The 15297-nt window shown below is 44.5% G+C and overlaps 1 protein-coding gene across 14 annotated transcripts; it reads right to left on the bottom strand.

Annotated features, from left to right (window-relative positions):
* Positions 1-5805: 5805 nt before the first annotated feature.
* Positions 5806-14642, bottom strand: LOC110507404 (uncharacterized protein C19orf47 homolog). 14 transcript variants are annotated; one of them, XR_005039973.1, is made up of 9 exons: positions 13480-14513; positions 13206-13293; positions 9767-9881; positions 8866-8995; positions 8521-8646; positions 8181-8327; positions 7858-7931; positions 7052-7794; positions 5806-6482 (listed from the first exon to the last, which is right to left on the bottom strand). XR_005039973.1 is itself a non-coding variant. In XM_036964888.1 (8 exons), the coding sequence occupies exons 1-8, from the start codon at positions 14545-14547 to the stop codon at positions 7231-7233; spliced, it is 1263 nt and encodes a 420-aa protein (XP_036820783.1). In that variant the 5' UTR covers positions 14548-14642; the 3' UTR covers positions 5806-7230. The 14 variants fall into 14 exon arrangements, 13 of the variants coding, with proteins under 13 accessions (XP_036820783.1, XP_036820785.1, XP_021443061.2 ...); XM_036964888.1 differs by lacking the exon at positions 13480-14513 and adding an exon at positions 14529-14642 and having other exon boundaries at positions 5806-7794; XM_036964890.1 differs by lacking the exon at positions 13480-14513 and adding an exon at positions 14529-14640 and having other exon boundaries at positions 5806-7794; positions 8866-8947.
* Positions 14643-15297: the final 655 nt, after the last annotated feature.

Below are 15297 nucleotides of genomic sequence, written 5' to 3'. Positions count from 1 at the left end.
CAGCATGACTTCTGCCACGTTCAAGACAACTGGAAACTCGTAACTGGGAAATCTCAGACTTCAGTGAGTTCAAGACGACTGGAAACTCTCGGAACTGGAAAATCTCAGACTTCAGGGAGTTCAAGACAACTGGAAACTCGGAACTGGGAAATCTCAGACTTCAGTGAGTTCAAGACGACTAGGAAAATACAGAAAATGATTTTGAACGGTCATCCAACTCGGGAATTCCAAATCGAGAACTCTTGCCTCTTTCTAGAGCATACAAGAAGAACCGCTGCGCCACCTTCCTGTTCAAGTGAGCACAGCACAACACAACAAGGTGAGTCCAAAATGTATTCTATGCTGCTGCATAAATCAAGTAATATGCTAGGGAGATACTTATACTGTAGCCAAGAAAGTAATACTAAGTGTATGTTGTGTAGTAAGCTGTTAGTAGCCCATGTCCCTCACCCTAATAATTTTACTGTAAGAATGGCCCATGTCCTGAATTCTGTTGATAGTACATTTCAAAAGTACTGAACAAAGGCGTATTGACTACGTCCGTCCTAGCTTGGATTACCTCTTATCTACTAGTCGTTCCCTTATGTCATAGCTTGTACATCTCAATTGTTAGTAGAAACCTAATTTGTTTAAGCAAGTCAGCCATATCAGCTATGTTTTTTAAAAAGGCAGTAGATGAGGCTGAATTAACTGTTTCGCTGCCAGACAAGGCTCTGCTGATAGCCAGGTGTAGCAGTGGTAAGGATTCCCTCCATGGTGCTGAAGGAAAGCTCTGCTGTTGGGACAGCTTTATGTAAGGCATTAACAGTTTGTGGGCACCGTTTGTCACCGTTATAGTGCAATTAATGTATTGTTTAGTGTTGTGGCTTTGCCGGCATGCATAAAACTTTTTTTGCTTAAATTGCCACTGCAGCCATGCAATCTCCATAGACAAAAATTGGCAGTAGAATGGCCTTACTGAAGAGCTCAGTGACTTTCAACGTGGCACTGTCATAGGATGCCACCTTTCCAACAAGTTAGTTCATCAAATTTCTGCCCTGTTAGAGATGCCCCAGTCAACTGTAAGTGCTGTTATTGTGAAGTGGAAACATCTAGGAGCAAAGAACTGAACCACCAAGCGCTGAAGCGCATAAAAATGTGTCTGTCCTTGATTGCAACACTCACTACCGAGGTCCAGGCTGCCTCTGGAAGCAACATCAGCACAATAACTTTTCGTAGGGAGCATCATGAAATGGGTGTCCATGGCCGAGCAGCCGCACACAAGCCTAAGATTACAATGCGCAATGCCAAGCGTCGGCTGGAGTGGTGTAAAGCATCGCCGCCATTGCACTCTGGAGCAGTGGAAACGTATTCTCTGGAGGGATGAATCATGGTTCACCATCTGGCAGTCCGAAGGATGAATCTGGGTTTGGCAGATGCCAGGAGAACACTCCCTGCCCAAATGCATAGGGGCAACTGTAAAGTTTTATAGAGGAGGAATAATGGTCTGGGGCTGTTTTTCATTGTTCAGGCCCCTTAGTTCCAGTGAAAGGACATATTTTTTAATTACATGTTTTTCTCTCCAATTTCGTCATATCCAATTGGTAGTTACAGTCTTGTCCCATCTCTGCAACTCCCATACGGACTCGAGAGAGGCGAAGGTCGAGAGCGCGTACTCAGAAACACAACCCCGCCAAGCCTCACTGCTTCTTTACACAATGCACACTTAACCCGGAAGCCAGCCGCACCAATGTGTCGGAGGAAACACCTTACACCTGGCGACCGTGTCAGCATGCATGCGCCCAGCCCGCCACAGGAATCGCTAGAGTGCAATGGGACAAGGACATCCTGGCCAAACCCTCTCCTAACCCAGACGATGTTGGGCCAATTGTGTGTCGCCCAGTTGCGGCCGGCTGCGACACAACCTGGTATTGAACTAGGATCTGTAGTAACGCAGCTAGCACTGCGATTGGGCTTGTAGTAGATTGTTTAGCAGGTGGCAGACTATGTGAGAAGACTTGTGAACTATATTGCCATTGTATCTGAGAGGAGTGAGGTATATAGACCAATGTACAGGAAATGATAAGGGGAACGTTCCCGTGAATAAACATTTGACTATTGTAGCTGGGCCTCCGCCTGATTCATTTCCTACAAATTCTGGGTTTCAGGCTGAGAGTAATATAATTAAATTGGGTTATGTACCTGGAGAACATATTTCTCTTAACATGACCCTTGCAAGATCAATATCCTGAGCACTCTGGAGCTGGTTTTCATCAAGGATCTCTCTGTACTTTGCTCTGTTCATCTTTCCTTCGATCCTGACTAGTCTCCCAGTCCCTGCTACTGCTGAAAAAACATACTCACAGCATGATGCATCCACCACCATTCTTCACTGTAGGGATGGTGCCAGGTTTTCTCCAGACGTGACACTTGGCATTTAGGCCAAAGAGTTCAGACTTGGTTTCATCAGACCAGAGAATCTTGTCTCTCTCTGTCTGAGAGTCTTTAGGTGCCTTTTGTCAAACACCAAGCGGAATGTCATGTGCCTTTTACGGAGGAGTGGCTTCTGTCTGGCCACTCTACCATAAAGGCCTGATTGGTGGAGTGCTGCAGAGATGATTGTCCTTCTGGATGGTTCTCCACAGTGGAACTCTAGAGCACTGTCAGAGTGACCATCGGGTTCTTGGTCACATCCCTGACCAAGGCCCTTCTCCCCCGATTGCTTAGTTTGACTCGGCGACCAGCTCTAGGAAGAGTCTTGATGGTTCCAAACTTCTTCCATTTAAGAATGTTGGAGGCCACTGTGTTCTTGGGGGCCTTCAATGCTGGCAAATGTTTGTTGGTACCCTTCCCCAGATCTGTGCCTCGACACAATCCTGTCTCGGAGCTCTACGGACAATTCCTTCAACCTCATGGCTTGGTTTTTGCTCTGACATGCACTGTCAACTGTGTGACCTTCTATAGACAGGTGTGTTTCTTTCCAAATCATGTCCAATCAATTGAATTTACCACAGGTGGACTACAATCAAGTTGTAGAAACATGTCAAGGATGATCAATGGAAACAGGATGCACCTGAGCTCAATTTCAAGTCTCATAGCTAGGGTCTGAATACTTATGTAAATAAGGTATCAGTTTTTAAAATGTTTTTATACATTTCTAAAAACCTGTTCTCACTTTGTCATTATGGGGAATTGCGTGTAGATTGCTGAGGAAACTTGTTAATTTAATCAATTTTAGAATAAGGCTGTAACGTAACAAAATGTGGAAAAAGTCAAGGGGTCTGAATAATTTCCAGAGGCACTGTACAAATACACAAATACATTCTAGAGGATTCTGTCCTTCCAACTTTGTGACAACTGTTTGGGGAAGGACCTTTCCTATTTCAGCATGACAATGCCCCAGTGCGAGGTCCATAAAGAAACGGTTTGTTGGGTTCGGTGTGGAAGAACTTGACTGGCCTGCACAGAGCCCTGACCTCAACCTCATCGAACACCTTTGGGATGAATTGGAACGCAGACTGCGAGCCAGGCCGAATCCCCCAACATCAGTGCCTGACCTCACTATTGCTCGTGGCTGAATGGAAGCAAGTCCCCGCAGCAATGTACCAACATCTAGTATAAATCTTTCCAGAAGAGTGTAGGCTGTTATAGCAGCAAAGGTGGGACCAACTCCATATTAATGCCCATGATTTTGTAATAAGATGTTTGCATGTGCACGTGTCCACATGCGTTTGTTTGTGTAGTGTACCTACGTCGGCTAATTCGGTGGAACTTATTTTTCTCGGGGCAAATGGTGTCCATTTTAATGATCTGTGACCAGATTCCATTGGAACCACAAAAATACCAGTGCTGTGCCCTTTTGTATAGCCTAGTCTGCATTAATTCCACAGGACACAAACCTACACTGGTATAGAATCCATGGTTGTTGTTGTTCAGCCACACTCCTCTATTATGAATGTACTATGCCCATGTTCCACTGTTCACATTAATGAACAGCATCACCTGCTGTGGGACTGTGCTGGTTACTAAGCAGCAGTGACCCAGAGGACTTTCCATCTGACAAAGCTGCTCTGGCCCTGAAAGATCACGGACACGTAATTACACCCAATCACTTCTCCACTGTAAGATCTGATGAGGTTGCAAAAATGGTTTCTGTGCATCATCTAGGTGGGTGCTAGCCTGGGTACCAGTCGGTTTGAGTTATCATTCCACTTCTTGTCATGATCACATGACACAGAGTACAGAGAGTTTCAAGTTCCTTGGTGTCCACATCACCAACAAACTATCATTGTCCAAACACACGAAGACGACAATGCCTTTTCCCCCTCAGGAGACCGAACAAATGTATAGTGAGACTGTTCTCTCTGTCCCCCCACTCGCTGTTTATTATCTATGCATAGTCACTTTACCCCTACCTACATGTACAAATGACCTCAGCCAACCTGTACCCCCACACATTGACTCGGTACTGGTTTCCCCTGTATATAATCTCGTTATTTTTATTTTGTGTCACATTTTAGAATGTGTAGTTTAGTTTATTTAGTAAATATTTTCTTAACCAACGATGTAGTTCAAGAAATAGAGTTAAGGGCTTGTAAGTTAAGCACCTGTTGTATTCGGGGCATGTTAAAAATTTAATTTGATGTGATTGGATTTGAAGGAGTGGACATTTAGCTAAACAGGTTCTGGATTTCAGGCTAGGTGGGTGCTACACAGTGGTGTAAAGTACTTAAGTAAAAATACTTTAAAGTACTAAAGTAGTTTTTTGGAGGTATATGTAATTTACTTTACTATTTATATTTTTCAATACTTTTACTTCACTATATTCCTAAATAAAATAATGTACTTTTTACTCCATACATTTTCTCTGACACCCAAAAGTACTCCTTATATTTTGGATGCTTAAGCAGGACAGGAAAATGGTTCTATTCACACATACCAAATACTTTTAGACTTTTACTCAAGTACCATTTTACTGGGTGACTCACTTTTACTTGAGTCATTTTCTACTAAGGTATCTTGACTTTTACTCAAGCGTGACAACTGGGTACCTTTCCCACCACTGATACTACAAATCAGAGGTGAAAGCAGTGAACTGAAGGTCGATGAGAGTTCTCTCTCTTCCATGTATTATGTCTGTCTGAAACAGTGAGTGGGAGAAGACTGGACAGGTTGTCACATTGCACCATCCCTCCCATCTGTCTGTCACTGTCAAAGCCTGGTTAGTGGTACCAGCTGTGCTCCTGCCTGTGTTTGACGATGCAGCGCATTTGTGTGTGAGGGGGAGGCTAAGACACCCATCTCCGGGGAGGTAACACTGACAAGATGGAGAGCTCCCTGACTCAACCCCCAACACACAACACTCCCAGACAAACACACACCACTCCTTCAGACAAACACACAACACTCCCAGACAAACACACACCACTCCTTCAGACAAACACACAACACTCCCAGACAAACACACACCACTCCTTCAGACAAACACACAACACTCCCAGACAAACACAACACTCCTTCAGACAAACACACACCACTCCTTCAGACAAACACACACCACTCCTTCAGACAAACACACACCACTCCTTCAGACAAACACACAACACTCCCAGACATATTATTGAACTCCTCGATAAATGATCAGCTCAATGTCTATTCCACCGAGAAGCCAAATATTGACTCTGGTCTCACACCTGCAATTTCAATGATAGGGTATCTCATTAAAAGAGAAAGGTCCAAAGTTCAAGAGCACCCTGTAGGACTGAAATCCTGGGGGGCGGGACGGCTGGAGTAGCTGGCTCAAAGACGGAAGGAAAATAAATCAGGCTTCAAGATCACTTTCTGAAGGCAGGGTGCCTTGTTCCATTACATCTTAAAAACAATAAAACCTTGGATGTTTGTTTTTTTTGTCATGATTTTCAAAATATATATATATATACAGTGTAGCAAAGTTCCGGTGTGAAGTTTAATAAAAAATAAATAAAAGACCGTCTCAAAATGACATTGAGTTGGGTGAACACCTGCTAAGTATTGCATCAATATCAAGGGGACATTACATATCAGTTCCTATACCATGCTGAATTATGACAAACCAGGGGCTTATAGAGGAAAGCACATTACACATTTAGATAGAAAGGGTATGGTGCAGAACTAACATGCTTCTCTTGTTAGTCAACTAAAGCATCATGTGAGCTCTATCCGTTACATTTCTACGTACTGAATAAGCCCCGGACTCACAATAAAATCTACTTCCAGGTCAAGGGTGGGTAACTTCCTTTTCCGTGAACAGACAACTCAGAATCTCTTGGCTTTCAAGCAGATGGCTGTACACAACCAGAGGATCAATGTGGCGGTGGAGCCTTCAAAAAAGGTAGGCATCATCAAGCAATATGCATTTACACATTTCTACAGATACAGTTCATATAAAATGAGGTGATGAGATGCTCTTGCTTGTGGGTTGAGAGGTTCATTGATGTGCTGTTTGCCAGTTGCTGCTGTCCAGTCTAGGGCCAGAGTTACAGCATTAAAGTCTTCGCAGTGGACTGTACTTCTCCTGTACCAGGTCATCACGGCCCAAGTGAGGTGAGTGCTTACGTGATACGGGGAATAACGTTACATCGTGCATTCCAACAATCCATTGTGTCACTTAGCCAGCTTCACTAGAAGCAGCTCTCCGTAAAAGCCTACAATACAGACCTGTTTTGTGCTAACATTCCACCCCTCACATAACAAACATAGCATGACAAGGAGTGGAATGTTAGCACAAACAGGTCTCTGTTGGTACCCTGGTTAGCTCTTTATGTGATGTTATCAACATGTCACAATAACTAGCCTTCCGGGGGGGGGTGTAACGGATGGCATCCCCAACTGGAGGCATATGAGGTCAAGAGGCCAGTGTTGGTTCCATGCCATAACAATAGTATAAAACAATACAACTAAAAGCTGGAGATGGGTACAGAAGGTTTAATCTCCTTGTTTGGCAGAGGAACAGCAGCGTGGAGAAAATGTGTCTAACCTAAAAATGTAGTTAGCTCGGATGGGTCAAATTTATGCCTATAGAAACTAAACTTACCTTTCAAAACCTGATGAAACATCCAAAATGTTCATTCACCCAGGCCGATTGCAGTGGTCGTCTCAAACCTCTAAGGTTGGATATAATAACACAATGATTTTCATGACTCCAACACGTAAGGGGAATAATACCAAATAATAAAAAGGTACGGTTTAAGTCTAGACATGACCTGATATGTGTTAGGTCCTCCTGCTGCCTAGTCTCTTAAAGACATTGACTGACCCTACGTCCATCTGAGCCCCAAAACTCTCTCCTCCTCCAGCCCTGGTGCTGCTGCTGACCTTGGGGCTAGCCAGGGCCAGGCCTGGCCGGGCCTTATTTCTGGTGCTGGTCACCCGGCTGTCCTGGGTGTCGGCAGGCGGTGGGGAGGCAGGGGGCTTGCCCAGTCTCTGAAGCACGCTGAGCTTGGCAGGGGGGAGGCCATCGGGGGAGGAAGAGGAGGAGGGAGAATCAGTGGGTGGGAGTTTGAATTTCCCTCCCAGGCGGCGGAGGGTGGTGGGGGCCAGCTTGGGGGCCACAGGCTCTTTCTTCTGGGAGGGTGGGAGTCGCTTGAGGACGCCAGCGTACTGTAGGACCGAACCCTCTCCGTCACTATCATCCTCCTCCTCCTCCTCTTCCACTCCGTCTACATCAACCCTTCCTGCAGTTCCCTGCTCCTCCTCCGCGCCATCTGCTCGGCCCAGACGACTGAACACACCCGTGGCCTGGAGAGAGACGGGCCATGAGAGCAGAGAGGCCATGCCCTGACAAACACTAAACATCAGTCACACAGACACACATGTAATGTGTCAAAAGTGAGGGCTCACCTTGCTGCTGCCCGTGGTGGTATCTGCCTTGGACTCGGCTCCCAGTCGCTCAAACACAGACATCCGCTTGCTCCCTTTTTATAGGTAAGAGAAACAGAGTTAAAAAGATAAATATACTGTCAAACACAGAAATTTAAAGAGTGGGATGGTGTGTGTGTGTGTGTGGTTCTAGTGAGGGATAGGGGTCATCTTTATCATGATAAAGACATTCCAAGACCCATTTCCTTTAGATGCGTCAGACCATAATGTTAGTGGGATGAGCATTAAAGGGCGTTGAATGATTAGTATCCTTGGTTCACCGTGGCCAGAAGGTGAGGCCCTACCTTTCTTGGCCTGCTGGGCCAGGATTCGGGCGGTGCGTGCCGTGGTGCCTTTGGGCATGTTGATGATGTACTTGCCTTCCATCTCTGCAGTCACGCGCCGACGCTTCACCGGCAGACCGTTCCCCTCGTCAGCAGGCCGGCTCAGCACTGGGAAAAACAGAGAGAGGATGGCGAGAGAGAGGAGGTGGAAATAGGTAGAGAAGAAAAAGAATGAGATATTGTGGGAAGGAGACGGAGAGAGTCAAGTGTGACATCTATGCTAGGGAGATTTTGCCTCCAGCTACGGCAGATAGAGTGAGAAGGCCAGTCCACACAGAGGGTGGAAAAGGGGGGTAGCTACCTGCTTTGCCACCTTTGGCCTGTTTGTTGGACACTGTCACAGAGATTGCCCGGTTGTCAGGGTGATGGGCTGGTGTGTTTGGCGGTGAGTCGCGGCTCAAGGCGTTGGCAATCATACGTGTGGCGGCTGCAGAGAAACAGGAGGATTAGAAACATATGGTGAGGATTCTGGCACAGAATGGCTCCCGTGCATTACCCAAGAGGTGGTAGTGACGCTACTCATTGGCGGCGGAAGGGGCGACTTATCGTCCTACACTGTTAAGCACGTTGAGAAAGGCGATACATAAAAGGCAAATCACTGGTATGAAATTCATAACGGTTCATTGTGTTGAACCGAAATACTCACGGGTGTTGGCAGTTCTTCGGAGTTCGGTCTGAATGCTGGACTGTCCTGAGGTTATGGCCTGTGTGGCCATTTTGCACATGTCCTGGAGACGGGAAGGGGAGGTGGGAGAGAGGCAGTATTGGAGTAACTGCTGTCAGAACAGCATTAAAAACAGCAAGTCTTCTGGCAAAGCACCATATCTCTATCGCATGACTTGTAGTGCTGCATTGGAGGAAGTGCTCCCAACATGTGCCCGAAAAGCTCTTTTAAATTTGATTTATTTATTTATTTCACCTTTATTTAACCAGGTAGGGAAGTTGAGAACAAGTTCTCATTTACAATTGCGACCTGGCCAAGATAATGCATGGAGTAAAACAAACATACAGTCAATAATAGTAGAAAAATAAGTCTATATACGATGTGAGCAAATGAGGTGAGATAAGGGAGGTAAAGGCAAAAAAAAGGCATTGGTGGCGAAGTAAATACGAAATATAGCAAGTAAAACACTAATGGTAGATTTGCAGGAGAAAAATGTGCGAAGTAGAAATATAAATAATGGGGTGCAAAGGAGCAAAATAAAAAAATAAAGAGTAGGGGAAGAGGTAGTTGTTTAGGCTTAATTATAGATGGGCTATGTACAGGTGCAGAAATCTGTGAGCTGCTCTGACAGCTGGTGCTTAAAGCTAGTGAGGGAGATAAGTGTTTCCAGTTTCAGAGTTTTTTGTAGTTCTTTGTAGTCATTGGCAGTAGAGAACTGGAAGGAGAGGCAGCCAAAGGAAGAATTGGTTTTGAGGGTGAAATGAATGATGCAACAGGTCAGTGATTGTATCTTTCCGGCCATCATTTCTCTAGACCGGTGGTCTACCATCCTGTCGATCACGATAGACTGGTCGATCATGCTCTACACAAGCCGTCTCCTTACCTGTCGGTAGACCTGTTTGGCGTGTTTGAGGATGGCAATAATGTCACCGATGACAGTGATGCCCAGGTCCATCATGATCTCCTTACTGAGGTCCATCAGCATGTTCTTCTGGACCCTGCAGAGAGGGTGAGAGAGAAGGGGGTGGGATTGCGAGAGAAAATAGATATTTAATTCCTACTAATAGAAGAATGGCCAAGAATTTATTCGGAATTAATGGAAATTATTCACGACTTCGAAAACAAATTGTTTACATTTTAGTCATTTAGGAGACGCTCTTATCCAGTGCATACTTTTTCCAGGGATGCAAACTGGTGAGTGCACTGGAGGTGACAATTTATTTTTGCACTGAAACATGCAACAAAAAAAACTCTCCTGGGGGGGGAAGTACAGGTTTTAACAAAAGCAAACAACAAAGAATATGATCTACATCAGCGGTTCTCAACCACCGGCCCCACGGCACATTCGCTACCGTGCCGCACGGAAAGGATAATTCATTATAATATATATATATATATTTTTAAATCTGTAAAATAAAATAATTATATACAATTAGAGGCTATTTGAGCAGTAATTACATTGAACTTGGCGCAGTCTGTTGGTCCTTTTCTCACCACTCTAATATCTGTCACGCCCACAACAGTTTACTGATTCTGAACTTGAGTAACGCGAGCGCCCATCGGCGTCTGCGTGAGCTGTGTTGCTCACCAACTCCGTTAGTTGACAGTGAATAAAAAACAAGCAAACGTCGAGATCTTCGGAAGGGCTAAGGAAGATAAAAGGCCCAACGACGATGTCGATAAAGCAGAGACAGAAAAAAAAAAGCCTCATTCAATAGAAAATATGATGTCCTACCTCATCAAGGACATCAACCACCCGAGCCACTGCCTGTTCACCCCGCTATCATCCAGAAGGCGAGGTCAGTACAGGTGCATCAAAGCTGGGACCGAGAGACTGAAAAACAGCTTCTATCTCAAGGCCATCAGACTGTTAAACAGCCACCACTAACATTGAGTGGCTGCTGCCAACACACTGACACTGACTCAACTCCAGCCACTTTAATAATGGGAATTGATGGGAAATGATGTAAATATATCACTAGCCACTTTAAACAATGCTACCTTATATAATGTTACTTACCCTACATTATTCATCTCATATGCATACGTATATACTGTACTCTATATCATCCGCTGTATCCTTATGTAATACATGTATCACTAGCCACTTTAACTATGCCACTTTGTTTACATACTCATCTCATATGTATATACTGTACTCGATACCATCTACTGTATCTTGCCTATGCTGCTCTGTACCATCACTCATTCATATATCCTTATGTACATATTCTTTATCCCCTTACACTGTGTACAAGACAGTAGTTTTGGAATTGTTAGTTAGATTACTTGTTGGTTATTACTGCATTGTCGGAACTAGAAGCACAAGCATTTCGCTTCACTCGCATTAACATCTGCTAACCATGTGTATGTGACAAATAAAATTTGATTTGATTTAAAATATGGCTTTATTGCGACAGGTGACTCGCAGTCCCCTGTGCGTAGTATGTGGAGATAGGCTATCCAGGGGGAGATCGCCTGCCAGTGTTTGAGTTACGAGAGCCGCTGCAAAGATTTCTTTCAGAAAAAAAAGTCACAACTGGCAGCACATTTCAATGACGAGGAATGGGCCGCAAAACTCACTTACCCGTGCGACATATTTAACCTGCTCAACGAACTCAATCTGTCACTTCCGGGGGAGAATGACAACTGTCTTTAAGTTGGCAGATAACGTGGCTGCATTCAAAGCCAAACTGGAACTGTGGGGAAGGCGAGTGGACAGGGGCATATTTGACATGTTCCAAAAATGAGCGGGGATTTTGGGAGAGACAGACTGGGCCGTCTTTCTCCCAACTGGTGCGCGATCCCCCAGCTTCGCTGTCAATGGAGTTCGAGCGTTACTTCCCAACCACCAAAAGACCAACGAAGTGCGAAGGAATGGATCCGCGACCCATTTGTGAATGTACCAGGTGAATCGTCCATGTCTGTGCAGGAAGAAGATCAACTCCTTGAGGTTGCAAATGACGGTGGCCTTAAAAGTATGTTTGAGAGAACTTCATCTCTGCCGACCTTCTGGATTACAATCAAAGCTGAATGTCCTGACATCGACAAAAGCATTGAAAACGTTAATTCCATTTCCAACATCCTATCTCTGTGAAGCGGGGTTTTCCGCAATGACGGCAACAAAAAACAAATACGGAGTAGACTGGACATAAGGAACAAGGGTGTCCGTCTCCCATCACCCCTAGATGGGACCGTATTGTTGCCGGGAAACAAGCTCAGGGCTCCCACTGATTCAGCGACATGGTGAGTTGGCATAATTTCAGCCAGAGTACACCTGGCATACACCTTTTTATCCACTGTATTGAAAGAGGGAAAGTGTGTGGTGTTTTTCACAGCTATTGGCATAAGCCAGGCCCAGCTCCAGCTACACTTGATCCCTGAATCTACTTGTTTAAAACTTTGCCTCATTTTCACCTAATTCTCTCATTCTGAAAATTAACCACATATTGTAGAGGGAAAACATTAGTTCAGATAGTTATTTAGCTAGTTAACATTTCACACAGATTGCCAGGGTCCATTAAGCAACTAACGAGTTATAACTTGAGGAACGGCAAGGAGTCATATACCAGTTAATACTATCGCGAATTGGTTTGGGTACTAACGTTAGCTCATCTGATATTGTAACGTTAGCTAGCTAGCTGTCTAACTTTCAATCAATAAACACAATTATTTGATCAGCTAAATTGGCTATTGTTGCTAAACATTTCTCTGGCTAGCTAACGGAGCATTCGATCCATCTACGATAGCAAGATACTTCAACAATACTTGTTCCACCACACTTTCTCCCTCACCTGAAACTTTCCAAATGCCAGTAGTTTTTCGGTTACAGCTCATGAAGTACGCTTCATCACCCCCGTCTCCGTGGTCAGGCTTCTCACCTACCTCTTCGTTATCGTTCAGGGACGCGCTGCTGTAACTGGCTAACTGCCTTTGCACCCTACTGCTGTCTTTCCAGAGCGCGTGCTGATTCTGTAACTAGAAAATTGGTTCTCTCTTCAGTCGGGTGCTGCATTCTGTTATGTGAACGATTGGCTGAGCCTTGGATACAGCCAGTATTGCTCCAAACGCACATCACTCGTTTGCTTACAGCCAGTAGTGATCCAAAGCCCCCCCTCCCTCATTGGATCTACACGATTCATGTAGGTCACATTTTGCATCCCAGATTTTCATATTTCTTCGTGCTGGTCCCCCATAACCCTGGCGTTGCAAGTCCCATGCTCTACCAAATGAGCCACACGGGACCGATAATCAAATGTCTGACAATCTTTCATTTTGTGGTGAACTGTTCCAGGCCAAGGAGTGAAGACAGCCTTAATTACCTGTTGTCCACAAAAGACACGGCATAGTTGACAGCCAGACCAGCAGGTATCCCAGCATCTTTGAAGAACTGGATCCACTCCGAGGTGGCTGAAAAGACAGAGGGAGGAGCGTTAAAAACCGCTCAAGTAGCTGATAAAAACAAACACCTTGACTTGAATTGCTTTAGTGTTTAATATAGCTCTTAAAAGATACTTGTACAAAAGTGATGATCTTAAAACGTATTTTGACAAACCTATTTTTCACTGGCAATACTAAAAGCCATAACTTACTGACCTTCAAAGTTAAAATTCAAAGCCATCTGATTAGGCTATATCCATATAGCAGTGAGCTCCAATGGAACATGCCAAGTGGAAACCCTGGTGACAGGACAGCATGCTGAAGTCAGACAGCACATGCTCGACCAGCCAGCTAGGTGTTATTTATAAAACCATGATGGATCGCCTTGTGGTGACAGCGAAATTCCACTGGGGTTCATAGACACATTTGATATTGCCAGTGTTTCCACCAGAACGATAATGCTGCCGTCAAAGCGGATCCGTGAGGTGTAAATGACTTAATTTTACAGTATCAGGCAAAACAACAGTTTAATTAAACTGAGTGGTCTCTGGTTAGCTAACTAAAGGGAGATAACAGGCAGCTAAAGTCAGTCCCAACATGAGCTAAAGGGCCTTGGTTGCAGTGAGTGGGCTACTCGTCGCTAACATATAACATAACTTGCTGACTAAACTAATTAACCAACCGTTCTGTCTAGGATTCATTTCACAATGGCCTGCACGAAACGTATGATAATGAAACCAGGCGACCTTTCGGTAACGTTAGTTGTTAGACTAGTGATCTACCTCCCCTCCACCACGCTAATGTTAGAACGCTACATGTGTAGTTGTGGACTAGCTAACTAGCTACTAGCTGACTTGCTAGCTAGCCAATTTAACAGTAGCTAACGTTCATGTGAATGAAAATGTTAGGTACGAAGTTGAAGTCAATCTAGCTATCAGTCAACTCGGTGGTGCCAATGATAAACTAGTCATCAGTCCCACTTTTGTTTGTGGTAAAAACAAAATGTAACCACAAACAAGAATGATGCACGAGCAATTTTGAATAGCTAACGTTATCTAGCTAGCTAAACGGCTGTTAGCTACTACATTCTAGTCGGCACTTGAGACCTACACACTATGCTAGCTAGACACAGACACCAGTTTCTCTACATTCCGAAAAATAAATATCCTTCATCACTATTCTAAGAATAATTGATAACAATTAAATATTTGTGGAGTCTTTTTAAGCGATCTTCTACATTATCTGGGCCCTTTAATATCACTCACCTGTTGTTACGGACGCCATGTTTACAGAAGAACAGCTGCATCCAGGAGACAGCTCCGTTCGTGACGTAATTTCCGTTGCGTTTCTGAAGTGGCATATTTTCACCACCAGAGTGCAGTGTAAGCCTTCAATCTACTGCCATAAATTGTCGTTAATTTTTTGGAGACATTTCAGTGACGTTACATTTTCTGATAGAGGTAAGGAATGGGGCCACACCGGTGGAGTCTGGTGGGAGGAACTTTAGGACGGGCTCATTTTAAGGGCTGGAATGGAATAAATGGAACCGTATCAAACAGATCAAACCTGTGGAAACCATGTTTGACTCCGTTCCATCTATACCATTCCAGCCTCTACAATTAGCCCATCCTCCTATAGCTCCTCCCACCAGCCTCCACTGGGACACACACACACATACACACACACACACACACACACACAACAAATAACCTTAACAATATGTTGCTGTTTATTGAATGCCATTTTCGACAATAAAGATTTGGACCGTAATATAAACAGTTACGGAGGGGATCGCTCACTCAGCTTTCACAGTCTATCAACAACAACAATGAGTAAAGCCCCCCCCCCCAAGTAAAATAAGAGAGAATGGAGGAAAGGAGTTAGAATGGGGTGGACACAGAGAGAGAGAGAAAGGGAGAGAGAGAGAAAGAAATATGACCGGTGGACTGTCATAACATCTGGTCCATTTGAAAAAGAGCGACAGTACTGTATAATATAATCAGAGGTTAAATTGATTCATTCAGAAACAGATGC

This window comes from Oncorhynchus mykiss, chromosome 27, assembly GCF_013265735.2.
Source record: "Oncorhynchus mykiss isolate Arlee chromosome 27, USDA_OmykA_1.1, whole genome shotgun sequence".
Lineage (NCBI taxonomy): Eukaryota > Metazoa > Chordata > Actinopteri > Salmoniformes > Salmonidae > Oncorhynchus > Oncorhynchus mykiss.
This window is presented reverse-complemented; position numbering and strand designations above follow the sequence as displayed.

Excerpts from the sequence above, each read along its gene's own strand:
- LOC110507404 (XM_036964886.1), bottom strand. The coding sequence starts at position 13,504 with ATGGCTTTGAATTTTAACTTTGAAG. Across the intron at positions 8,996-9,766 it reads CCAAACAGGTCTACCGACAG|CAGTTACTCCAATACTGCCT; the intron begins GTAAGGAGACGG and ends CTGTTCTGACAG. Across the intron at positions 8,328-8,520 it reads GGCCAAAGGTGGCAAAGCAG|TGCTGAGCCGGCCTGCTGAC; the intron begins GTAGCTACCCCC and ends TGTTTTTCCCAG.